Source organism: Ictalurus punctatus, chromosome 7 (genome assembly GCF_001660625.3).
Source record: "Ictalurus punctatus breed USDA103 chromosome 7, Coco_2.0, whole genome shotgun sequence".
In the NCBI taxonomy this organism is placed as follows: Eukaryota; Metazoa; Chordata; class Actinopteri; order Siluriformes; family Ictaluridae; genus Ictalurus; species Ictalurus punctatus.
The window spans coordinates 18735178-18762151 of record NC_030422.2 but is presented as its reverse complement, the minus strand read 5'-3'; the positions used below and the strand labels follow the sequence as shown (position 1 = coordinate 18762151).

Here is a 26974-nt window from a genome sequence, read left to right as displayed (position 1 = left end):
ATCTTACCAGGGTATAAGATTGGACACCCCTGATCTAAAGAATTAGTATATTAAGCATACGTTTCAGCGGGTAGTACGTCGTAACTTGCTAACTCAGCCAACAATGGCTCATTTTAACATACAGCTTTTCACTTCTGCAGTCAACACTGGTAGTCATGTTGCTCACGTCTGTTATCAGTCTCGTGTTTTCCCCTTCAGTTCCACGGTGCATGATGGGACCAGTCAGCGTAAATAACGATTCCTTTGTAGGGTTTCATTTGTTTGGGAAAATACAGTAAATCATCTGTCCTATGCTTGTTGTGCTAACTAGACAGTTAATGCCTAGTAAACTTGTTACAAAAATCCGAACTGAGACACCACTTTCATCTGCAATAAAAAAAAAACTTGAGTCACACAGAATCCCTACAGGAAAGTCGTCAGGACGCACGAAGCGTGCACTCTGCCTCGGGTGCCCTTTAGCCACAAGGTGAACTTACTGAGAAGTAATTATGAGGAAGAGACAGTGTGCCTCTTCAGGCATGTATTCTGAGTAAGCTGCTGACTGTCCTGACTAACTGCTCTCGATTCCGCTTCCCTTCATTTTTACTCCATCATTTCCGTCTCAGGGTGGCACAGTGGTAGAGCTTCCACCTTAAAAGCTCCTGGATTTCTGGTTTGATCCTGAACTCCAGTTACTTCCTGTGTGGAGGTTCGCATGTTCTCTCCGTCTCTATGTGGGTTTCTTCAGGGTTCTCTGGTTTCCTCCTTCCTCCCAAAAACGTGTCAGTACATGGATTGGGTGCTCCGAATTCCACCCTAGATGTTAATGAGTGTGTGGAACTTTGTGTTATCAAGTGTTGGACAGCGATGTGCTGCAGGGTGTGTTTCCGCCTCACGCCTGGTGTCCCCGTGACACGTTTCCGAGAGCCAACGTGAAGCAGAACGAATGAACGGATTTTCCATGTCACTCGCTTCACTCCAGTCCAGAGCCCAAACAAGAACTAAACTCTAGACTGAATTCATAACATTGCGCCTCTGCAAAAGGTTCTTGCTCAACCTCCCATTTCCTCTCTAAAGGAGAAATAAAAGTATAGAAAAACAGAAAACGAGAGTGCTGCACTGGCTAAATACAGGCCTTTAGCCAAAAGCCCTTTTATTTTCAGACTAGCCGTAAACTGCAATGACATGACCACAACACGGACGTCGTAAATCACAACGAGCCACTGATCCGCAACTACCACTTCTTTTTTTTTTTTTTTTTCAAGCAAGCACACGCCACAAAAACAAGTCATTTGCGCTGCATGGGACACCACGAGGCATCACGTCTCACACAGACCTGTAAACGTTTCAGGAGTCGATAGTCTTCCTGAGTGTAAGTGAGCTTAACTGTTTAACCTTTCAATACCGAAGGGTGCGTATCAGACAGACTGCTTTCTCTGTGCTCGTGTGTGTGTTGTCAGGTGGTGTTGGTTTGCTTACCTCGTCAGGCGCTGTGGTTGAGGGCGCTCCCCGAACTTCCTGTAACGAGAGGACAGGAGACAGAAAACATGTGAGATACCTAAAACTGATACTTAAACCACAGAATAAACACAAACAATATACGATTGTGTGCAAAACAGCTGAGAAACCGCTCGAGTCCTGGAGCACATTTGCACACAGTACAAATAAAGTTGTTTTTTTTTTTCCCTTACGCAGATCATTGTGACTGACAGACTCGTAAAGTATCCTCATTGTGAGTGGCAAACACATGCATATACACACACACGCACGCACACGGGCTACAGCTGTTATGGTGACCTTGGGACCGTTTGGTCATGTGACTGTGTACAAACACTAACAGGTGGCTCTGACTGCTCAATCCTCTCATTACTCTTCCACAGACGGCAGCACTGTCAAGCGGCCGTCCACTCGTGAGCAGTTCGTGCCAAACTTCACATCTCAATACCTCCAGTAGTTTGCTTTGTACGTCTCCACACATCTGCAGTGTGATCACAGAATATAAGGTGGGATTCTGTTATAAACAAAGATTTGTGACTTAAGCAACAAGCAGCTCCTATGAAGAATATTCCAATTTTTGACATCTCGGATTTGACAAGGAAACATTTTCTCCTCCTAGAGGAAGACTAATGAAATCGGACTTTTCCCTCCCGCTCGGATCCAAGCCGGCTTTTTTCCCCCAAGCCATATTTCTTACTTCTAAAGTCTGAACAAACCGGATTTGGCCGCTCGGGCTGGGCAATGTGAAAACATTACACTGTGACTGTAATACACTCACTGGCCACTTTAAAAGGAACACCTGCACCTCTGCGCAGTCATTATTTAAAAATCAGCCAATCATGTGGCAGCAGCACAGTGCATAAAATCATGCAGATACAGCTGAGCCTTGAAGCAGAAGAGTTCCAGTCAGTCAAGAACAGGAATCTGAGGTTACAGTGGGCGTCGAAATGCACTGAAACTGGACAGCGGAAGAATGGAGGCCAAAAAAAAATAATAAAACAGGCAATGAAAATGACCCAGTTTCATTGAGTGAACGAAACGGTTAAGACTATTCCATTTACCAGCACGATCTACACCAATAATACCCAATGAAATAAAGCGATAACGGATTGTATTTATAGAACCATACATTCTAACCATGCTGTTTAACACCACAATGACGACGAAAACAAGAGGACCCGTGAAGAGCACCCACGGAAAACCCCAGGCACCAGAACAGATAATTTATAGGAAATGCTGTCATCATTTTAGTCATATTGCAGTCGAACCACTCACGACATCGTCTGTTTGAAACGTAGGTTTGTGATGGTCTCGAAGCTGGATTTAACTACAGCATAAAGCCATTTCGGAATTAGCATTAGATGGCAAGATGGGCTACAGACATTCTACGGTGAATAAAACACAAACAGAATTGAACTTTGGGACTAATTACTACTATTACTATAGCATGTTTACATTAAAACCATTTTTAAGTTATATTGTTACTCCTTGGCACCTATCTTCTGCACTACCTGTTATATTAGACACTTCCACACTAAAACTGTGTAGTGTTCAGCGCTACACTATCACTTACTGTGTCTACTGTCCTGTTTTAGTAGTACTGTACTGTCCAGTGTTTTTAGCACACGTCTGTACGTGCACTTTATGTCGAAATGTGTAGGTGTTATTTAGTTCTGTGTCGTCTCACGTGGTTAGCGTGTTGTTTTATGTAGCACCGTGGTCCTGGAGGAACGTTGTTTCATTTCACTGTGTACTGTACCAGCTGTATATGGTTGAAATGACAATAAAACCTCTTGAACTTGAACTATTGCGGTAATTCGTAGAATTATATTATAGTAGTATATATCTACTTGACCGACCACACAAGACAGTGTGAATAATGAATAGTTTTTTTTCGTATGTCAATCTTTTACTACAGTAAAGCTCAGGAACTGGCATGAAAATGATGTCGACCTAAAACTAGGAAAAGTTCTGTTTATATGATAAAAATGTAACGGACATAGAGGAACTGGTCCATTTGGTGGCACATATTTATATAACATGGCTGATATCTGAATAATTAAATACAGATTTTTTTTCTTAATGAAAAGGGGGGGTCCCTGAATGAAAAGGTTTGAGCTCTGCTTTTGTGTATGTATATTGTTGTGTAATTATTATATTGCTTGTATACAAACTCTTGCGACGTCTTTCTGCATCTTGTATATAATTCGAACGCGGTATAAATACTGAATGTCCGCTACATTCCGCTGGTTACGTAATCCAGCGTGCATACTCAGGTCTGAAGGTAACACTGTACGTTGGTCCTGTGATGACTAACTGACAGCGGCTGTGACTCTTGAGAGGTGGTGGCTGGCTGGAAGACAGAAGGAGACTCTGGAGGATTTCAAATAGAAGAGAGGGGAAAGAAATCAATGACTGAATCTTGCTGGGCTGCAGGGACTCAGACAGACAGTCTGAGGGTCATGATGAGAAGCGGTAAAAGACAGGGACAAAGGCACCGCAGTAGGAGGGAGGATCGGGCATGCGTGGAGGAGAATAAGAGGGAGATAAGAGGGGGGGAAAAAAGGCAATTAAAGGGGGAAAAAAGGAGAGGAGAACGAAGCTCGACTGAGAGCAAAGAGCTACACAGAAGAGGACTGTGAGAGAGAGTGAGGGAGTGAGAGGGAGACGGAGCAAGAGACAGAAGAAGGACAATGTGTGTTAGATGGTGTGTAAGTCGAATAATTATAGAGCCCGAGATCAATACGGTTCCCACAGTGAAACACTGATGTTTGAGTGGATAATGGATTCCAGCCGGTTCCAGACAAACACTGCTGCCCACATTTCAGCCCTCCAAATTGTAACACAGACAAAACAAATCCAATAAGAACCTACGGCAAGGCGTGCAAAAACATGCGCGTGTGTCCAAAATCTGAAAGTAACTTGCATGGATAGACAGATCATGAATTTCTAAAGGAGATGGGGACAAAAAAACTCAACTTTGTGCTTTCCAATTAATTCAGCTCCATGCTACGTGGATTGTGACGAAGTTGCAGCAGTCCAAAAAAAAATATTTTAAAATAAATTAAGAAAAAGATCTTTCCGGGATAGGGATAAAATACAGGCAAATGCTACCAATCAATCAATCAATCAATCAATCAATAAATAAGTGTTACCACAGAGTAGCTCAGCTGAGTGACAAATACAGGTCGTGGGGTCCAGCGACAGCGATAACCCCATTAACTCTGACATTACTAAATCCCAATCAGAAATACAGTTGCACCATTGTTAGATATTAGTATTATTATTACTGTTGTTAGATACATGTCAATACAATTATTACAATAAATAATCTCATGATTTGTTTTTCTGAAAGTATCACGGGGCAGTGCAACATCCTCCTCTGTTTCAACTCCTATTCCTTTTGAAATGAACTGTTCAATTTTTGTTTCATTTTCAAAGAATTAGATATAGATAGGGAGGTACAGTGGCTTAGTGGTTAGCACGTTTGCCTCGCACCTCAAAAGTTGGGGGTTTGAGCCAAGCCTCTGCCCTGCGTGTGCGCAGAGTTTGCATCTTCTCCCCGTGCTTCGGGGGCTTCCTCCGGGCACTCCGGTTTCCTCCCCCAGTCCAAAGACACGCGTTGAAGGCTGATTGGCATTTCCAAATTGTCCGTAGTGTGTGAATGGGTGTACAAGAGTGTGTGTGTGTGTGTGCGCAGTTGAGCCTTGCGATGAGTTGGCACCCCGCCCAGGGTGTCTCCCACCTTGTGCACGGAGTCCCCTGGGACAGGCTCCAGACTCCACGCCTGTGTAGGATAAGCGGTACAGAAAATAAATGGATGGATATAGATATGTTGACCTACCATTTAAGCTATTGCAGTACAAAATGTACCTGTAAAGCAAACAAGCAGTTATTCACAAACATCCACTAGGAAAAATGTAGCTACAATGACCTACTACAGTAACGTAAGACTTCAATAAACGTACATATTGCTCCTTAACAAACTGGCCAAAAAAAATCACAAGTGCAAAACCTGCACCTCTTATGAAACTTGTATTTAAAGCCGTACTTAGACCTAAAATAATAATAATAATAATAATATAATAAAATAAAGAAAGAAAGATCACACACACATCAGAAAAATGTGAAATTAGTCTCTTCAGTTCGAAGGCTCTTCCCTGGCCAAGCAAAACGTTTCACGGAAGCTAGACATGAAGTCTGAGCGAAAAGCTTCTGTCTTAAATGGTCAGAACATGATGATGCTGTACATCTACAGCCACACCGGTGAAGAGCAAGACAGACCCAAGCTCCCTTTATCTAGACATGCTTACTTGGTTGAAAATCTCCCAACCCCCCAACAAACAAACAAACAAATAAATAAACACAAGGATGCTGAAGTCATTAACGAGCTAAAATTTAATTACCTCTGCATGATGAGGTGTTAGCATCTTATTAAATTGTGCGAGGAAAGAGTGTGTGCTCTTGTTAGCACGCTGAGTGCCATGAAAGATCTTACAAACACAAAATGTCAGGGGGGTAAAAATGCACCGCACATTTTTCCTCTTCTGGAGAAGACGGTTTTTTTCGCTCAGAATGAAGCTATTTGGAGAAATTAGTTCTCGGTTCATTTGAGCTTGCAGGGACAAACAGTCCTTTCCCCTCACGCCCTCATACACATGCTGGCTGATTAGAAAGTGTCAAAAAAATAGAGGAAAAAATTCCTTTTTTTTTTTTTTTTTTTTAATAAAAAAAAAAAAAAAAAAAAAAGAAGAGTGCAAAGATGGCAGCCGGGGCCATTTCCTGTTTGTTCAGGGAGATCATACGTTGGAGATGTCCTGTCCGTCTCCCCTCACGACCGACCTGCAGGAAACTTTAACTTAAAGCTTAACGCACGTATCAGGGAGAAAGCACAGCCGGCACATGGCGTTCCGAAAGATCTCGCGTCTCAGGAGAGAACACCAGAGAGAATTCCGTCGCGCTCTTGACACAAAGGCCACGGCAGTAATGAATGTAACTGCGAGGAAAGTTGAGAGGGAAAGGGGGAGAAAAGGAAAAACAAAACATACGGCTAGATGAATGGCAGCTGGCGACGTTTCCCCCGGTGAACACTTACGAGAGGAGCTCAATAGAGGAAAGGGAAGTTCTGTCGGAATTGTGTTTTAATCTGTTTTTCTGCACATTATCCATTTTTGCTTCCTTCCCTCCGGTCCTACTTCATCCCACAGCGCCAAGAAGTAAAAGTCCCAGTCACAGAGTCGTCTGCTAGATTCGAGACAAATGAATAAAGATTTAGTATCTTGTTTTTAGGTGGGAGCCATGATTCCCCCCCCCCCTTTTTGAAATGTTTTTATAACTTATTATATTTATGACTGAGTTCTTACGGTTATGACGGGTCACTTGAATCAAACGGGTTTTAATCCAAACCAGCCTATAAATTATAACTAATAACAAATCAACAAATCAATAAATGTTCTGCCAAAATAATATTCCATGCCTCATCAGAAGAATTTTTATATTCATGAATTAAACCTCTCCTGGGATATTTTATTTATTTATTTATTTATTTTGAATCCAGTTGAAGGGTACAAAAAAGTTGAAGTTGAAACAGATGAAGGTTGAGAAGTGCTGGTTTGGGTTAACGAGGTTCAGGAAAGGTTCAGCTCTTCATCAGCATCCACTGAGCATGTGTGTGTGTTTTGGACATGTACACATTGCGCAATGATTCCATCTTAGAACATACCCACATACACAACAAACCGATTCCAACTGTGTCACACTCTCGCTGACGTAACCTCCATCCACTCCCGCTGGAGGTAAGAGGATATATAACCCGAGGTCATTACACGAACACGAGCTTTACAGTCATTATGGGTGTTGACGAGCTAAGTGTCTATATTAAGTGATAATAGGGGTTTCCCTCTCCCTTTTCCAAAAGGAAGCAAGAGTGATGTAATGCCAACACAAGCCAAAACACTGGCAGGATGAGAATGTCCTACATCAGCACCGAGATCACGTCGCATCGTAAATCACTTCTCAGCGGGATCATGTGACTGGAACGTTACAGAGCTGAAGAATTACAAATGGAAATGACAATATCTCAGCCTCCTAGAACATGAATTTCTTAAGAGTTCAGATATGATGTCATCACTCTTCATAAAGTCCCATCAGCTCCATTTCAAAACAACTGCAACTGGGTCTTGATGAATTCACTACACTGGTTCTGTGCTGTTAAGAAGTTCTTAGTGAATTAGTGAGTGTAGCATGTCACCGTAGCTTCAAAAGAATCCAGCAAGTCAAGATAAACAGCCCCATTTTATATTATATTATATTATATTATATTATATATATATATATATATATATATATATATATATATATATATATATATATATATATATATATATATATATATATATATAGCTAGCGCCATTTCTTCACTTCAGTTCACAGCGTCTCCTGAAGTTATACTGCATACTGTTTTTAACGTCACTTCAAGTTTACTCGAAACCAAATTGGGAAATTTGTTTATTTAGTGTATTTATTCCACAGCAAGAACAGTATAGGAATACAATCACATTTTAAGCAGCGACTCAGTCTAATGCACAATATCACTAGTGTGTGTGAGGAGAAGCCTTTTTTTTTTTTATATAAACATCTTCGATCACTAAGAAAACATTCACTGAAACTAGTTTAAGAATGTTTGTAGGCAGGTCCATTTTTATTCAAGATGACCTCATACGTATGAATAAAAACGCGATCGTTTTATTCCTCTTAAACCACAGCGATTTTTAATTGATCAATGAACAGCAAGTAATTATACTTCAACTGTTTACAGTTACAGCAGCTATAAACAGCCTCTCTTTTCTCTTTCTTCATCGACAGTGGATTTTTCTTTGTTAAATAAGATTTTTGTGTGTGTGTGTGTTTATTATTCAGTCTGGACAGGATTCCGCTGAGTGTTTTGGGGATTGCTTGATTTTGCTACAGCTTTTTTTTTTTTAATTTGATTTTTTTTTTTTGAAGATTTGCAGTCTTTCGCAGTGATGTTTGTTAGTAAATGAGACCTTTAAGCTGTACTCACGTTCAACGCACTTGAATCGAACCGGGATTTGGTTGAATGCGCATTGTGATGACGTCACATGACACGTCTTGGCCCAAATCGATGGAAAATCTGCGGTAACTTTGAAAAAAATGCAAGCTCCTCCGAATATTGAGGAGTTTGCAAAATCCTGCCAGGGATTAGCTGAGACGCACGTCAGCCACATCTACAGCTTATAGCGGTAAAAGTGTCAAGTGAAATCAAATCAAAATCTTATAGGACGCTGAGAAATGCACTGCCCCAGAGCAAAAACTATCAAATAAGATTTGGTGATGATGGTATTAACGTACAGAGGAATTTGACTGAAAAGTGACACGTTCATGTGTCCTGATGATGTTCTTTTCTGTGATCACCTAGCTTCGATTTACCGCAGGACAAAAGTGTGGAAAAAGGAGAAGAGCCCGGCCTAAGAGTGCGTTTTTAGATACGAGCCCGTCTAAAGAACCGAGGGCGATAATGTGAGATTTACCCCCTTTACAATTCTCTATCGAATCTGTAACGAATCCAGACGTCACTGCTGATTTTTTTAACAGCTAACACTGATGCACTAATTAATATTTTCACTCGCAATGTTGCAAAAATTGTCTGTTTTACCCAGACAACTCTGTAGCTGTATTTTTTATTGCCTTAAACACTACCAAAAAAAAAAAAAGGGGGAACTGAAAACACTTGACCAACTGAAATTGGCAAGCAGAGGAACGTTTAAAACTCACTCACACACACACACAAACACAACAGCCCATCAGGCTCGAGGTTCGTGTTTTAACACTGGTACTTTGACACCACTCTGATACACATGTTTCTGAGAAATACTAAAGCAGAAGGATCAAGCAAAGAATGTTGAGCGTGTTATCGAGTAAACTGATCTAACCTGGCTTTCTCTCTCGTTCTGTCTGCTCCATCACTCCCCACAATAGCCCATGGAAGTATATGATTACACTTCAGATATACTTCCTGCAGTGATACGGAAATCAACACTAGAGCAAAATCTATGACTTTTTCCTGACGAAAACCCTGTAACGTTCTCTCGTCCCTTTCTGCACGGAGATTCGCATTCGTGCCCGAGAGAAATATCCCGGACTGTAATCCGATCGCCTTCTAATATCGGATTTCAAAAGAAAGAGAGCTTTTGCCTTTTACTACCTCGTGGCTCTCTTCTCGCGTCCTGCTTTCACCCGTGAAGGCAAACAGCAATCTGGTACTCTTCATGAAATGCACAATGGACATGAAGGAAAACATCTGCACTCTCTGGTGCACATTCACCCATCGTTCAACATCGCTATTGAACACCGGTCTGTGCAGCTTGCCCTGGGATTTAAATCAGCTGCGTTATTACACACAGACAGAGTGGATTTAAAGTAGGGATAGCGTTTCAGGGCCTCGGGGATTGTCCTCACTACTTACACAACCGTCATTATTACTACTACTGCTGCAGGATGTGTGTATGTAGTGTGTGGCTTAAAGGAAAAAGTCAACGTGGGTAGAGAAAATGTAGCCATGTGTGTGTGTGTGTGTGTGTGTGTGTGTGTGTGGGTCTTTGGTGTGTAAGTGTGAATTACACTGTAGTGGTGGGCAGTAAATTAGAAGCATATCCTGCCTGTCAGGTGCCTGCAGGCAGAAAGATAAATTTCTAAGAGCTAACTGCTGTGACTACATGTTCAGTGGTGCCTCATTGAGAAATACCATCTTCCTGATGTCACTCAGCGATACGAGCTGAACCTGCCACCAGAAGCAGTTACGCACGTCAACAGCACGCCGTCATCTCGCAGTAGAGTTCATCAAAGCTTCACAAAACTCCTAAACGAAACGGGTTAAACAGGTGACTGATTAAATTAAATACCATGAAATATAGGTTAAGAACTAGTTTTTTTTTTTTAATGGGGTTTTTTTGGCGGGGGGATAAAAATTTTGAACAGGGATGGTCAAAAAGCTTTTGAAGGGCAGTCTTAAACGGGAGGAAAAACAAGATCTTTAAACAAAATAAGAATTTACACCGATCATCCTGTTCAAAAGTTTACACCCCCCTGGCTCTTAATGCATCGTGTGGCCACCTTGAGCATCAGTGAATGTTTACACCTTATGTAATAGTTGTGTACGGGTCCCTCAGTGTGAAAAGATGGATCTCAACATCATATAGCCACTTCTGGAAAAGGGGTCAAATATGCAGAAGATTCTGGAAAAGCAAAGAATGTGCAGGACCTGGAGGATTTTGTCTGAAGAACAGTGGGCAGTTTAACTGCTCAGGACAAACAAGGGACTCATGAACAATCTCACAAAACAAACACAGTTGTTGATCATCCAGGTAACGAATAGACTGGTTCAATTATGTAAATTCAGCTATTACTGTGTGCAAACATCTGAAATAGCTAATTCAGGGCAGCACTATAAATAAAAAATTTTAAAAAAGCATTTTTTAAATTATTGCCATTTGGCAGATTCTGCAAATCGTATGTACACTTATGACCTCAACTGTATGTGCTTTTTTTTATAACCAAAAAAAAAAAGGTCTCATTTTAAAAAGATTTTTTTAAGTCTAAATAATAGTATTCTCTTCAAAATATAAGTGCCAAAACTGACACCTCATCAAACTTGTTCTCACTCTGCAGGAACTCTAGAGCTGCCTGGGGGTATGAATATGAGGTGGCACACATATAAAATCATTTGGTTATCTATTAACATGGGGGGGGGGGGGGGGGGAAAGAGAACTTTCACAAAAGATAAACTTGATGACTTGCACAAATCAAGTTATGTATATTAAAAAAAACAGATAAAAATACCATTAAGGAAAAGTAAGGACAAAAGGTTTCACATGTCAGGAACTGCATGAGCCCACTGCATTCCCCCCACCCCCGACCCCCTCACACGGTGAAGAAAATGGTGAAGGAAGGGGAAAAAGAGCCCGGTTTCCCTCAGAACCACAATACTAGAGTTTGTCAAGTTGCAGATTCAGCTGCTAAATGCCACCATCATAACTGCACCCCATTTAGAAGCAGTGCAAGAAACAAGCACTTACTGCGAGCATATCACAAAATGCAGAACCTGAACTTAATCAAGCATCATTAGAATTACAATTGGCATTGTGCGTTGTGGTCAGATGAGACCAGAATCAAACGTTTCAATCGTGGAAACCATCAGCATATTTCCGTCACCAGAAGCGGACTGAACACAGGAAAATGCACCTCTCAGAGCCACTGAAAATCATGGCGGTGGATCAGTAATGTTCCGAGGATGTTTTGTGGCTGGTGGTTCAGTGGTTCTGCGAAGATTCATGAAATCATGATTTCTGCTAAGTACCAGGATATTTCAGCTGAAAATCCTGTTGCATCTGACAGCAGGTTTCGATTTGGCCATAGTTACAGCTTTCAACAAGATTCTTTAACCAGAAAAGTTTTGCAATGAGTCTTCTGAGGCACGAACATAAGAAAAGAAATGGAGGTTAAAATGTTCTGCATGGAGCAATTGACTGAGATCCCTCTACAGGCATTGGTGGTGGTCATTACAGGAAGAGCCTCAGTGCTGTTAGTCTCTCCAGTGGAATATTCTCTGTAATCGTGCATACAATTTCCCAGCTCAAAATATCACTTTGTGTGTGTATATTGTTCATTTTACTTAACGGGTGCTAACACTACTCCTGACTTTTGAAAAATATCTGGTGGTCCACCACAACCACCATGACACTCAGACACTACGAGATAGTCTGTTCAGATATTTAACGGCAAAACCCCAAGTCGTTCCTGTAGTTGCTGACTTACACTAATGTCACAATACTCCTACCAAACCGCTGTTAACCAACCACTTTGGTTAAAACAAAACTGCGTTTTAAGTTCCTTTATTAGTCAACAATTCAAAAAGTACAATGGACCAATTCCAAGTAACTCATGTGGTGAAACCTCGCAGGAAGGAAATGTGTTGGTGTGCCAGCACTGTGCCACCGTGCCAACATGGTCAAGGAGCCAACAGAATCACTGCTAAGCGTGAGCCGTGCCATACAAGCATGCCCCCGTTCGACTACCTCCAGAGAAATCTCGATGGCACAAAAGGATTGAACATGATCTGAAGATACGGGGGTATGTACGAGGGAAACGGGCAGGAAAGGAACTTGAGACGTAATTTGGGTAAACTTGTTCCACGCACTGGGTGACTAAACCAAACTAAGCCAAAACGTGCCATATGCCTTCTCCTGGGTTCACCACATGCTCATGTGTAAACGGCTTTTAGGAACAGACTTGGCTCATTTGTTTTTTGATGAATTAACCCGGGCCATCTGATGCACAGCCGTCCTAGAAATACAGGTTGCCCATGGTTTGTCTTTACTGTACAGCTGCTCTAAAACTGCCAGCATACTTAAAGTACACCAGTTCCATAGCTTTGTATACATATCCCTTAGTGTTATGATAGTTTGGGAAATATTCTAGTTTTCATTCTATAGTCAGTCACTTCTGGGAAAACAATTACCATTTTATATATATTTATTTATTTATTTATTTTAATCAGTCATCCTGTACTGATCCCAAGTTCATCCGACTAAATGACTATGTCCCGCCCCTGAAGGCGGGTCATGCTCTTGCTGTTATTGGCTGTGCATCATCTCGCACACTAATTCCTTTTCCATCGTCCCTTTGGTTGGAGAAAAAAAAAAATGGTTGGAGTTTATTCATTTCAAACAGGGTGGAATTTGTGCAAGTTGTTAAATTCGGTTAAAGCTGGTTAGTCGATGCGTGCGTGCGAAAGCGGTGGTGACGAATCCTCCACATTCTCCATATTCATCTACTTTGCTACGGTACTGTCAAGTTTTGTTTAGATTTCTCAGGGGTGCGGTGTATCTCAAATGCTACTGGTTGTTCGAATCAGTCAAGCACTTCAATGTCATCACTCATTCCTCATTGTCATCAGGTCTTCCTGTTTCTAAAGAAGGGAAAAAAAAAAAAACATTAAATTTTTTTTCTTTCAGGACAATTCCTTTGGTTGTCTCCATTTCAAACCATACCACACCCTCGAGGAAGTAAGAGACATAAAGTGCCCTATTTTGTGGAGTAAAGAGATTACTGAAATGAGACACAAATTTCTGCCTTTAAATACCCTGACTAATGACACAAGGGTGGAGCGCGTTGGAAAAGCAAGGCTCGGCATGGCTGGTTCTGTTTTGGCTCGGTCATAGTGGGTCGCTTCAGGCTAGGCACATATGGTTGAGCCCACAGCACCAGCTCCTTGTTGTCAAGAGGACATTTTAATGACAGGGAAGAGTCAAAGAAAACTCTCTCTCGCTCTCTCTCTCTCTCACCACTTCCAACATCAAGCAGAGCCCATAGATGTTCCATATGGGTCTTTCTGGAGAGCCATTTTGCTGTTGGCTGCTTGCCTAAAACAATCATACATACACACACACACACACACACACACACACACACACACACACACACACCCTATGTGTGCACTTTCAGACCGCTCTAGACAAACAAGGAAACATTCCTTTGGATGTTTGGCAGTCTTTTTAACTAGTTTGCCTCGGGCTCCAATTAAAAATAAAATGACACTTATCATACTGGATTTGAAGCTTTCTATAGGCCAACACATACATTAAAGCTTGTACTGGATTCAGTATGGGTGGCCAACACATGCAAACTTCATTTATGTACTAAGTGGGAAGAAAAAAGCACCACCGTGTTTACACCACCACCTTTATACTTAATTACCGCTGCTTCTTCTTCTTCTTTTTCTTTTAAGTCCTAGCTGGACAAAATTCAAAAGACAACGGGAAGAAAACTAAAACCAAAACCCTAGGCCTTTTTTTTTGATGATTTAATTACCTTTTTAAACAACATTGGTTAAATTTACATCCTACATTTCAGGCTTTGAATAAAAAAACTACTAAAACGGCCCCTGTCAAATTTTAAATATAGTGTGGATCAGTTATTAGCGGTAAACATGTGATGCACAAATCGGGTAATGCCTTGCATACAAGTTGATGCTTGCCAGATTGGATGCAGTGTTTCCAGGTAGCCCTGATACGTAATGATGAATCAACATTGTTTTCGTTTCTCAGTTATTAAAAACAGCCTGATCGTGCGGCACAATCCCAGTCTCGTGCGTTCGTACTGAATATCTGGAATCAATGCAGAACAGCAAAAAAAAAAGAAAAAAGAAAAGAAGAAGAAAAAAAAAAAAAAGCGCTTTTCCCCCCCATTTCAAATTCTCGGTATGATTGGTTTTGTTGAAGTGTTATGTTTTGCATTTTTTTAAAAAACTGCACCACATTCCAGTCATAAGTTTCAGCATTTTATTCTTTCTCGAAATCCCTTTTTTCATTGGCCGGAATTTCAGAGCTATTTTATACTTTTTATTTAGTTCCGTTTTATTGTGCTTCCTTACATTATTGTGTATTTTTATAATATACTGCTTTCATTTGTTCTTTCCATATTTATCCCACTTCTATTTACTTTGTTTTAACAGCTGGTTCATTGGAATTTTTTTTATTTATTTATTTTTTTTTTTTAAAGCATGCTGCAAATCCTAATCTGGACCTCTAGCCTAAGCCACAGAGTGTAACTGAATGGCCTACCTGCAGCAGAGAAACTTGCTGTTGAATTACATGCTCCTAATGAAGGCTACAAGGGTTTCTTACAGAGACAGAACAGAGTAAACACAACCCTCATCGAATAGAATACGACTGGAAACGTTTGCCCTCGCCGTGACCCAGCGCTTCTTGCAGTAGTTGGTAAAAATATGACTCATGCACACTAGAGGAAAAGAAACAGATAACAGCAAAGGGTGCTGTGAGGTCTGTCGTCCAACAGCATCACCATGCAGTGTGTCTCAACACTAATAATCATCCCCAACACACAACCTTGTTAAGAATATACAACGAAACTAAAGAGTTAAAAAAGCAAAAAGGTTTCTGAAGAGAGAAGAGAAGAAGAAAGCAGTCAGCCATTTCGAAAAGTCTCCTCTGACCTTTAACCCCCTTGTGGTCCTTAGCAGGGGAAGAGAAGGGGAGGGAAAATGTGAGAGACAGAAGGTGTTAGTGATACACTGTCTGTGTTGCATCCTCACTTGCCATCTGCTTACTACGTGCTGCTGTAAATGAGGCAAGAATATAAATAAATAACACACACACACACACACAGACACACAAAAACCAATCCATGCGCTTTCATTGCAGTTCCCTGATCACCTTTATGCTTACTGGCTTGCTTTGCTCTCGGTTCGGAGTTCTGAGATGAGAAGAGATGCGGTGAGGGGAGAGTCCCATCTCTTTCGCTTTGATGCTTCTTAAAGAAACTCCCTTCCTACTTCGCGGCTATCTCAGCCTACTGCCTGAACACATGACGCAACGTAACCCAGATATGTTCTCCGATATCAGGCCTGCAACCGCGTACCCGCATATGTTCATTCGCGAGTTCCACTGAGGCTTGCGCAGTCTCGTTAAACGTATCGGACGGAAAAACTATTTAAAATATGGCGTCGAAAATTCGACAACGTTGTGAAGAACCAATCGGATTCTAGACTCGATTGCACGGTGTACCGAACCGTTCAACATATTCACGTGCAAATGAATGCAGATGGAGTTGAAGCCACATTTCCTTAAAGATGAGCCAATATGGCTGGAAATAACAAACGAAAACGAGTTCTCATAGTGGAGCGCATAACCCGAAGTGGGGCTCCATGATTTTTGTGACAGCGTTGGTGGAAATCACCTGCAGTTATCAAAGTCATTACACGTGTTATGGTTTTACAGGTTAAAAAGTGTTTACTCCGAAGGCACATTAACTCAATAGCAACTTGGTGTGTGTAAATAACGTCAACTTGAATCTAATGGCAATATGAATAAAAACGTGTTCTGTAAGTGGAGTACCTCCTACACACAGTCAAAATATTACTGTGCACATTTACATAATGAGCATAATATCTGAATAGTTGGAGTATGCGTGTTATAAAGCTGTATTCGGGAGGTCCTTGTAAAAAAAAAAATAATAATAATAATAAAAATAAAATAATTTACAGTTAATTAGGTCCCTGTTTGAGAACCTATTTTCTAGACTGAAATTAAAAAAATAATAATAATAATTTTTTTTTTTTTTTAAATACATAAATAAAAAGTCACCCGAGTTCAAAATGATGCTGGGAAAAATAAAAATAATAAAAACTATTCTGACCTTTCGAGACACCGGAACAAGGAACTTAAACGACACTGCTAAAATAAACACGAAGGTTTGGGGAGGTGAATAGAAAGAATGTCCTCTTATTTAATCATAACCATGAAGCGTGAAACATTACGAAAGAAAGAACCCGATCATCCAGACCTCCGCTTGCGATGCCTCTGAGGAGATGATCAACCACTTTAAACTCTGTGACACCGGACAACATTTATTCCTCAAGTACCTGCGAGCACTGCGCAATCTCCAACATGATTAACAGCATTACACACAGCACTCTGCAAACGTCCTAGGCGCTGGACATCTTTTTTTTTTGTTATAGATTTTTATTTGATGAATTCTGCATTATTGAGTCAGTAGGAAAACATTTTTTCATTTCGAAACAATACTTTGCCAAAAAATAACATTACAGAAAAACGTCAGTAAACAAAGCAGGATATTACGTAAGAGACCATAATGAAGGCTCCTTAGTTTCGCATACGAAAAAGTGTCCCAGTCGAACCCTGCGTCCCAACCGGCCTCTACTACCCGTCCGAAACGGTGTCCGAGATTAGAATTAGCATGTCCCGAATCGTAGTAATATGTTGAAATGAGCATCCCAAAGCTACCTCTACTACCGCCGGGAGATTTTTGAAGTGTGGCTCTATTGCCCACAACTCCTTGGCAGGAAGGAGGAGTTTTGTGACGGTTTGCTTCGCCGATTTCAAGGATGCATTTTAGAGACGTGTAAATAAAAAATGTGGAAAAATGAATCGCAATTTGTGAATGATGAAATAGTATAAATTATATAAGGAATAATAAATTAAGTAAAGCATTCTTTTCTGTTACGTGATGTTAGTGTGTACTTGCATACTCTTACTACACGCTCAAAAGTATGTACTTTTTCTTCACACGGCGGCTGGGGCTCAGGTGGTAGAGCAGGTTGCCCACTAATCGTAGGGTTGGCGGTTCGATTCCCGGCCCACATGACTCCACATACAGAAGTGTCCTCGGGCAAGACATTGAATCCCAAGTTGCTCCCGATGGCAAGCTGTCACCTTGCATGGCAGCTCTGCTACCATTGGTGTTTGAATGAGAACGTGTAAAGGGCTTTGTAGAACTGTGCTATATAAGTGCAGACCATTCACACAAAAAATAAAAATACATACTTTTAGTGCATTGTATAAGTATGCCAATTGGGATGCAGGGAAAGTCTCCAGAAAAATTGTACTAGTATTTAAGCGAGAGGAAAAAAAAAAAGCAAAGGGTAATATTGAGTAAATATTGAGTTTATACTGCACACTGTAGTACTTTTAAGTAGAAAGATTTAAATTTCATTATTTTTGAAGTCATCTTTACTTTAAATTTAATAAACGTGCCTCAGTGACGGTTATAGATGGGAATAGAGCAGTGCATGAATGTAAACAAGGGCTGGGACGTTTGGCCGTTGTTTAGTTGGGTGTTGTGTTGTAATGAGCGTTCCTACAAGACGTGCCACTATAGTTTTGCTTTCCCCTGCCTCGGCACATTAAAGCGAGCCAGCCTGTCACGGCACAAAAGTAAAATGTCACTGTTTCCAGTTACTAGGCAAACTCGTATAAACAGCGACGCAGAAGCAAACCCCTTCACGTCCTCCAGCACCGGAGAGTATTCGCCGTCACTCGGTCGCTGCGCAGCGCCGAGGCCTTCGTCTCCAGCCAACACAAACAACTCGTCAGCGAGAGCCGTTTGCTGTCCCACACAATCACACAATGAGCGTGTCACTGCTCTGCTTTCTGTTTGAGCCAGACTTGCTCCACTTGTGAGGCCCATGCGTACGTTCACGCTTATCTAACGGGCAAATAATCTCAACTGGAAAAGTCTGATCGTATCTGATAAAGTATGATCTGATTAGGATGTTACTTGTTTAACATGCTGGAAAATAAAAATGGACTATGGGTAGGTTAATGTTCTTCATATCTTTCTAATTATCAGTAGAAAAAAAAAAAAAAAAAAAAAAGAAATGAACACAGCTGAACATGAAGCAGAGAAAAAAATAATAAGTTTGAGGGGAATCACTTCATGTTTTCTGAATGAAACATCCTGGATGTTAAAAATCCAGAACTGCTGACTCTGAAGAAAGCAAAAGTTCCCTTCACTGGGCTGTAAACGTAACCAACAGGCTGGAGCAAGAATCAGGAAACTCTGAAAGTAAAGGGCACTGTAAACACTGCTCTTCTCCCAAGCTTGGTTTTTATCCCCCCCCTTCTCTTCTTATCCATGAGCCAAGCCAAAGCAAACACAATGGAGGAACTGCTGGGATTTCTGTCCAGTCGCCCCAGAGTTTCAGAAAACTGCACTTCCCTCATCTTAACCCTGCTTTTGGGCTGCATTCAATAAATACATCCTGATCCCTTACGATAACGCGAACGCTATCCGAAACATACCGAGTAAACAGTGCGCTTCGTTTTCTTGGCGTGAAGGCCTGGACCTCAGGTTTGGCACAGAAACTGGCTACTTCACACACAAGTTAGTCAAACATCAATACACGGAGAGGATAATTAATCAAACTGGAGCGGGCTTTTACAGGATCTTAACACGTTTTCACGGTTGAATCTGACACGCAGACATCCGCTTACATCACAGCTGTGAGCGCTGGCGTTCCTGCTCGAATATACACGGCAACTACGAGGAGGAAAAGCACGATGTGCGTGTGGCGAGGGACCAAACTTTACTTTACGCCGGATGTCAAGCTGAAATCCTAAAAGACGTGCTTCTGGTGTGTCTGGCACCAAAAATCATCATCATATTTCAAAATGTCCATGACCTAATGAAGGCTTCGCTGGATTTCCCCTTCAAACAATTTGCATTAACACTTAATTAAAGGCTTTAATCCCTTCTAGAACATCACATGTATGCACACCAGTGCTTCTTTCTAGCTGAAAATAGACACAGCTGATGCAACTTACAGCTTTGGTACACGGCTTCCGTTTTTTTTTTTCCCCCTCCCGACCAACAGTTTTGTCACTGCTGACATACTGAGTGGCCAAATAAAGAGACGTGTCAAACAAAACGAGAATCATGTAACCTAACATCGCTCACGTTTGCTCAGGTAACTTGGGGGGAGGGGGGGGTACAGAGGTCACACTCGCTTACTTGGTAATACACACACACACACACACACACACACCAAAACACTCAATCTCTTTCTCTTCCACAGCTCTCTCTCTCTCTCTCTTTCCATGTCACTCTGTCTCTCTCTCTCTGGGTCTCTCTCTCTCGATAATGGGCATTAGGGAAGGGTAGAGGCCCTGTGGGAACAGCTCTCTTTTAAACACAACTCATCTCTCTTTTACAAGGACAGACCCCCAGCTACACACACACACACACACACACACACACACACACACACACACACACACACACACACACACACTACTAAAGGGGATAAACTTCCACTGAACAGCACACCCTGAAAACGAAAACAACAACAAACGTGTTCAATCAAATCGTTAAGTCGAATCCTGTTCCCTCGGGGCATGTCGTGCTGGAACAGGTAATTAACACTCTCGTGATTCCACATCATGCAGAGATTACTATCCAAAACAGGTCGTCTTTCACTGCGGCGTATATCAAATGACACAATAGGTATCTATGGGTATAACGAAGATTAGAGTTTTCTTTCAGCAGAAAAAAAAAGTGCACTAGTGTATTCCAGAAATACACACTACCGGTCAAAAGTCTGTGGACACTTGACTGAAATGTTTCTCATGACCTTAAAAATCTTTTGATCTGAAGGTGTATGATTAAATATTTGAAATCGGTGTTGTAGACAAAAATATAATCGTGCCAACGTATTCATTAGAAAACTAACATTTTATTTACAAGAAAATATACATTTTTAAATGGATGAGCGAAATATTCCGAAAAGCAGCCAATAAGTGTGCAGCGTGTGTGTGAACTCCTTTAATACTGTTTACAAAGCATCTCAGGGAGATTCCTCAAGAAATTTGTTGAGAAAATGCCAAGAATACATTTCTGGAAATTCTAGGCAAAACAGGGGGTCTACTTTGATGATGCTAAAATACTACATTATTTTGATTTATTTTGGATTTTTTAAAGAACAACATAGTGCCCATAGTTCCATTTGTGTTAATATAGAGTTTTGATGACCTTATTATTATTCTCAAATGTGGAGAGAGAAAAAAACTATGCGTTTGTCTAACACATAAAATGAAGGAAAAGAAATTCAGGTGAAAAAGCACGCTCAAATTATGCACATGGGTAATTTTAGCTTTGTATATGCTAATAATAATCCGGATAAATTTGAAAACGCACCCCCCCCCCCCCCCTTTTCTAGGCCTTCCTTCCACACGGACACAGCATTCTTGTCCAGCGAAAACGGAGCTTATCGAAAATGCTTTATTTATTCCAAAGTGGCGCTTTCATGTTATAGCTTGGACCGATGAAACTGAGATATTCAAGAGCGATGACGTATTTTTAGTCACGTGACGCATTCAACTCGAAACAAACGAGACGGTGGTCGATGTTGTACTGCAGCTGTTGTGCCTGCGATCCAGGTTGATAGCTTTGTTAAAGTTTAATGTCAGTTTTAGAACAGTCATATTGCGTTCTTAAATAAACGCCTGATGGAAATGACTCAGAAAAGAGCTTCTTGCGGTTTTTACAGGGATGTAAGCGTTTTCAGCAGTTTCAGTGTGGACGAGCAGTTTTTGGAAAACGTTTGAAAACGCCAGGCTAGACGGAAACCTTTTTAAAATGAAAAACACCGTTTTCAAATCTATGCAGATTAATATCGACGTGCGAGCATTTGAGTAAAACACTGTGTACTAGTAAACAAAGCAACGGGGAATATTGTGAATCTTTCATATGGACTTTCACTAATAAAATAGTCATTTAACACAACACATGGCAAGAGTGAGTCCACTACCAAGAATTTCAAAACAGTTAAAACAGTTGAACAAAATTGCATGAACTCCTCATAACTGATCAAATAATTATTAGTAGTGAGCTTGAAAACCTCACTTTGATGTGGTCAGGCGATACAAATGCACTATGACACCTCCCCACACCTTCAGCCGGCCCCTTTCTAACCAACCCCTGCAAAATAAAGAGAGTCACTATTGTGGCACACTTCTTCTCCCTTGAGCTTTTTCAACCAGGGGAACAGGTGGAAGAACTGACCCTTCGTTTAAAAAAAAAAAAAAAAAAAAAAAAAAAAACCCACACACACACACAACAAAGGGGCAGCCGAACACTCACATCTCCAGCCGTTTACACATCAATATCCTGTGTCATGCTAATAAAGCCTCCTTATGGCCCTTTAATTACATTTTTGCCCCCACCCCAAAAAAAAAAAAATTCAGTATATGACCCCTCGTCTTTTCTCCTGTTCAGAGACAGGCCTTGGTGGATAAAATCAGACAGACAGGTGGCCGTTCAGCCAGTTGCTGGCTTCTCTGAGCAAACAGAGGCAGTTCAGGTCTGCTGGAAAGCCCCCATACAGCCAGCCCCCTCTACGCTGCTTTACACACACACACACACACACACACACACACACACACACACACAGTCGGTCACCTACTGAGCTGCCTAAAGGATTATAAAAGGGAAGCAAGGAGCTGATTTAAAAGAACGCTGTGCAGAAGAGAAAAATGAGACTTTATGTTTGATGCATTAAATGCGATGTGATCTTGCCTTCTTCCGTCCACAAATAACTCAAAGCTACACGGTCTTGCACTGTTTTGCATGCAATAAATTAACTAAAATACTGCTCCATTACATAATCTACTAATAAAATACAGTTGACAATGATTCTGGAAATGCTCCAAATTTCTTTCTGGAGGAAAAAAATATATATACGCTTTAGTGATTTGTATGTATAAAATAAAATGTACGTTAGTTTTTTGGGTTTTTTTTGTTTTTAAAGGCTGGCACTCTGTATAGTCTGTAGGCGCTATATAGTCAATGCTCCAAGTGTGAAAATGTGCAAAAAACAAATAATATACAGCTGCAAATGTGAATTTAAAAAAAAATAAAAATTTAAAAATCTGTCAAATTTGACATATTATTAGCCTGATGAAAGGCTTACCAGATGTATTCGAATGCATTATGATAAGGATAGGATTTATATAAACATTGTACTCAATCAAATCAATAAGTACTGCAAACGAATTTACTTCAGATGCACATATCTTTACTGGAGGTCATATTTCAGCCATCTTTCAAACAACATCCAGCTAAATTATATATGATATACTTCAACGAATTGATGTAATGAATTCACTGTTTACTATTGAATGTACAGACTACAGCTACTCCATAGTCGCTACACTATTGAGGTGATATTCTGCCAAGAACAAATTGTGTATTTAGGAATGTTTATATAAGAGAAAACTTCATTATAACTTCTGTACGCAAGTGTCCTGTGAAGAAGGAAGAAAAAGTGGCAATTATGTTCATATAAGCGACACTAGAGAGTGAAAAGGACGGAGATGTGTGTGGTATCAGAACAAGCAGAAGAAAAAGCGTCGTTTCCCAACACAATTCACATCACAGTCCAGCTTTTTCTATGCGAGTGACCTGTTTTAGTGGAGTAACCAAACAAGACGCCGTACACTCGCTTTGGAAATACGAAAAAATAAATAAATACTATTGAACAATAAAAAAAAAAAAAAAAAAAAAAAAAAAAAAAAAACAACTGGTTTTATTAGAGACGATAAAGCTGGGTTTGGAGCTAGTGTTTAACGTCCTCAGTTGCACTCGACAGAGCGGCGCGACCTCGAGTCACTGTGATAGCAGCAGTGGAGCTGTTTGGTAAACAACACTCAAGCCGAGAACACACACACTCAAGCCGTGAACACACACACACACACACACACACACACACACACCAGGTTTCCCCTCACACGCATCTCAACTGTAGAAGTAACTTACAACACCAGTTACAGAGCATAAAAATACCGCCAATTTAAGGCGAAGGCGCAACTGGAGACGGGGCTCCCCGAAACAAAGCCACTGCCCCTGCGCTGCACATCCAGCAGATATCATTTCAACACCCCGTGTGTGCTGCGAGTTTCCCCCTCAGAAAATACACGGCTTTTCACACTCACCACGTCTGTGAACTAGATTTTTATTACGCAGTTATTTCTAAAGTATAAACCAACCACAAAGGGTTCTTTTTAATGGCTAACGGTTAGCTGGTTAGCCCTGAACTCGCATGCAGGCTGAGCCTACAGCGCTGGTCCAATACAAATACACAGCCCATAATAATACAGCACAGGGTAGCAACAGTCACTACACACGGGACAGCAAAAAAAATGCATACACATAAACACGCGCTTTACAAAGCCAAGAAATAGAATGAAAGTATCAGTAAATAAGCGTGTAGAAATATCCGGCAGCTGAGGTATGCCACATTGTTTCATATCACAGTAACCTACTTATGAAACAGTTTGGCTCCGGTCTCAGCACCAGCGCTGAATCTCGGACTTACCCTGTCACAACAGGCGCCATCTTCCACAAACTCTCACCAAAACTCCAACACTCGCGAGATCCGCTCTCCCACACCGACCAGCCACCGAGACAACACAAGCGGACTGGAGATGAAGGGACGATGGAGACTGAGAGAAAGGGGGCGGGCGGCGAGGAGGGACGGAGGAAGGAGGAGGAGGAGGAGAGGGGGGACAAGGGAGAGTGAGAGAAAAGGGCAGACGCCACAACAACAGGCGTGGGAAACTTCTCACATCTCGCGAGAGTAAGAAAACTCTCACAATAGAGTAGCGTGGAGCTGAGCTTATGTTATCGCGAGAGTTGCCACGGCGCGCCTCGCCTGGATGCTTGGGTTACACCAGGCTGTAGAAGGGAAGCTAGCTCGTTTCTCACGAGGAGGCACGCAAACTTCAACGGGATAATTGTTTTACAACTTTAAAACACGCCAGCTAAAATATGGCTTTGTTCAATAATTCTCTGAATTTTAAAATCCCGTGGAACTGCTTACACACCATGTAATATAAAGATTATCCCCTCCTCCCATAGAGTTCCATAATAACCCTGTTGGGAAAAAAACGATAACAGAATCCATCACAGAAATTCTAATGGTTTCCACTACAAATACCATTAGAAACCATCAGCTAACTATTAAAACCATTATCATAAATGGTCCTTAATGGTATCCACTAGACATAACATGCCACCAATAGAAGGCAACAAATTACCAGTAGAAACCCACAGGGACCATTAGATACAATTCCCATTATAAAAAAATACAATACAATTCCCATTATAACCATTAAAACCATTACAAATGCTATGAGGGTTTCTGTTGGGGTTTTTTTTCCAGCAGGGAAGTATTCACACAGCATGAAATAGTGAAATGAACTACATTCAATGCAATTTGAATAGTTTACATAAATACTAAGTGATACTATTAAAACAATACTTTTGCATATTATATAAATTTGAATTCCTATCCCACTTGCATCTAAGGACTTTTTCATTTTTTTCATGCTTTGCTATGGATTTGTGAAAGGTCGATATTTTCTGTTTTAGGTCTTGTAGAAGCTGTTTTCCTGAGCTCATTAACTCTTCACATTTTCACAGATTATTTATAACTGCACAGCATTCTAAGTCATTAGACATCTTAATGGAGTACATCGAATGAATTACATAAATTAATTTATCTTCAGTAACTGCTGTTGCTCAGGGTTGTGGTGGATTTGAACCCTATCCCAGGAACAGTGGGTGTGAGGTGGGATTTAGCACACCCGGTCCACTTACCTGCATGCTTATTTGGACAATGGGAGGAAGCAGGAGAATATGGAGGCAACCCACATGAGCATGAAGAGAACATGGAAACCCCCAGACAGACAGGGAACCTAAGCTATGAGTAGGGATGTAAAAATGAATAAATGAAATTTAACTATTTAAATCAAGAGTATGTCAATGGGGATGACTTTTGAGCTTGCCAGTAAAGCTGCTTTAAAATGTTCACCACCATGTTTTCAATGGGAAAACGCCAATAAATTAATATGAAATTCTGTTTTCTAGATAAAAATAGAGGTGCTTTTTAATTTTGCATAGAAACCAAAAGGCATGCAAATTTAATTATAAACATTGCAGACTAAGCCATCCATGCTCAAATATAAAATGATCTATTAATTCATAAAATGCCATGGAAATTGTCATAATCTTCTTCAAACACGCTCGATGATGCAGCTGTCACTGTGACTAAGCTCTGCTGTGTGTTTGTTTGGTGCTATGATCCAGTTTTGGAAAATTTACTGGCAGCCTGACTGCTGATTTCAAAACGCTGTTCCTGATATCCACAGGACTCCAATACAGATGGGACACGACCAGGCGCATCAGACATAAATCCTCACGTCTCTGATCTGGAGCTGCATTATTCATTTTTTATTACTGCTCTATAAGTCTGCCAGAGCTAGGAATGGAGGGAGAGGGGAGGAGAAGTTGACATAGATATAGGCCGGAGTGACAGAGAGTGAAAGTGAGTGCTACAGGAAAAGGCAGAGAGTGATAGAGAGTGGAGAGAAACTGGAACTGGGTGGAGATTCAGAGACCCCAAAGTCTGGAAGAAGAGAACCTCAAACCCTTGAAACAACTTTTCCACTATTTTTTCCCCCCTCTGTTTTATTACAATCTGAGGAAGACCTCTAGTCTTTTGCAGTTTAATAGGAAACATAAAATTTCCACAGATGAAACCAGTAAAAAACCATTCGAGTACATTTACTACACAGAACCCCAAATGGAATCTCAAGTACTGCAGCATTTGCATATGTGCAGTTCAGAATTTAGTCTTTGAAAAACTAATAAAATTATTATGAATATTCACATACACAATTTTAAGTTTCCTACAGAGGACATCTGGTATTCAGGCATATGAAAACACGAGCTATTCGTGTGTATTGAGTATTGCTTTAGCCAGACATCTGAAGAACAACAGTTATTGGTGACACCATAATATATTTACTTTTGACATATTTTACTCAAAGTGACTTTTTTAAAGAATCCACTCTCTGGGCATATCATATTTGCTAACATGATGATATATTTATCATCTGTCTCTCTCCCTCTTTCCCATATACACTTGTCCCTCTCTCTGGTAAAAAAAGCTGCTTTTAATGGAAGAGTCCCATCTCAGGAGCTCCATAAATGCAACGTGCACCGCCAACTCAAGCAATCACGACTAACCCTTGAGTGTGCCGCCTGTAAATCCAGTGCCGTCTACTCCTTATGTCTCTCGGCCAAAGAAAAGACTGGGTTTGAT

General features: G+C 40.9%; 1 protein-coding gene and 1 long non-coding RNA gene across 3 annotated transcripts in view; one reads left to right on the top strand and one right to left on the bottom strand.

Moving 5' to 3' along the window:
* The window catches only part of rbpjb (recombination signal binding protein for immunoglobulin kappa J region b), a 48498-nt gene extending 24107 nt beyond the window's left edge, over positions 1–24391 (bottom strand). Inside the window, exons 1-2 of one of the 2 annotated variants that reach the window (XM_017472376.3) lie at positions 24185–24391; positions 1459–1497 (exon numbers count right to left, since the gene is read on the bottom strand). In XM_017472376.3, the coding sequence (XP_017327865.1) occupies positions 1459–1497; positions 24185–24204 (59 nt within the window). In that variant the 5' untranslated portion in view covers positions 24205–24391. Of the gene's footprint in view, positions 1–1458; positions 1498–24131; positions 24154–24184 lie in introns of those variants that run through there. The other variant, XM_047156865.2, reaches the window with a different exon arrangement.
* LOC108267887 (uncharacterized) lies at positions 1223–3825 on the top strand. Its single transcript, XR_001813197.3, has 3 exons — positions 1223–1528; positions 1675–1711; positions 1860–3825. It is a non-coding gene; the product is annotated as an uncharacterized LOC108267887 (long non-coding RNA).
* Positions 24392–26974: the final 2583 nt, after the last annotated feature.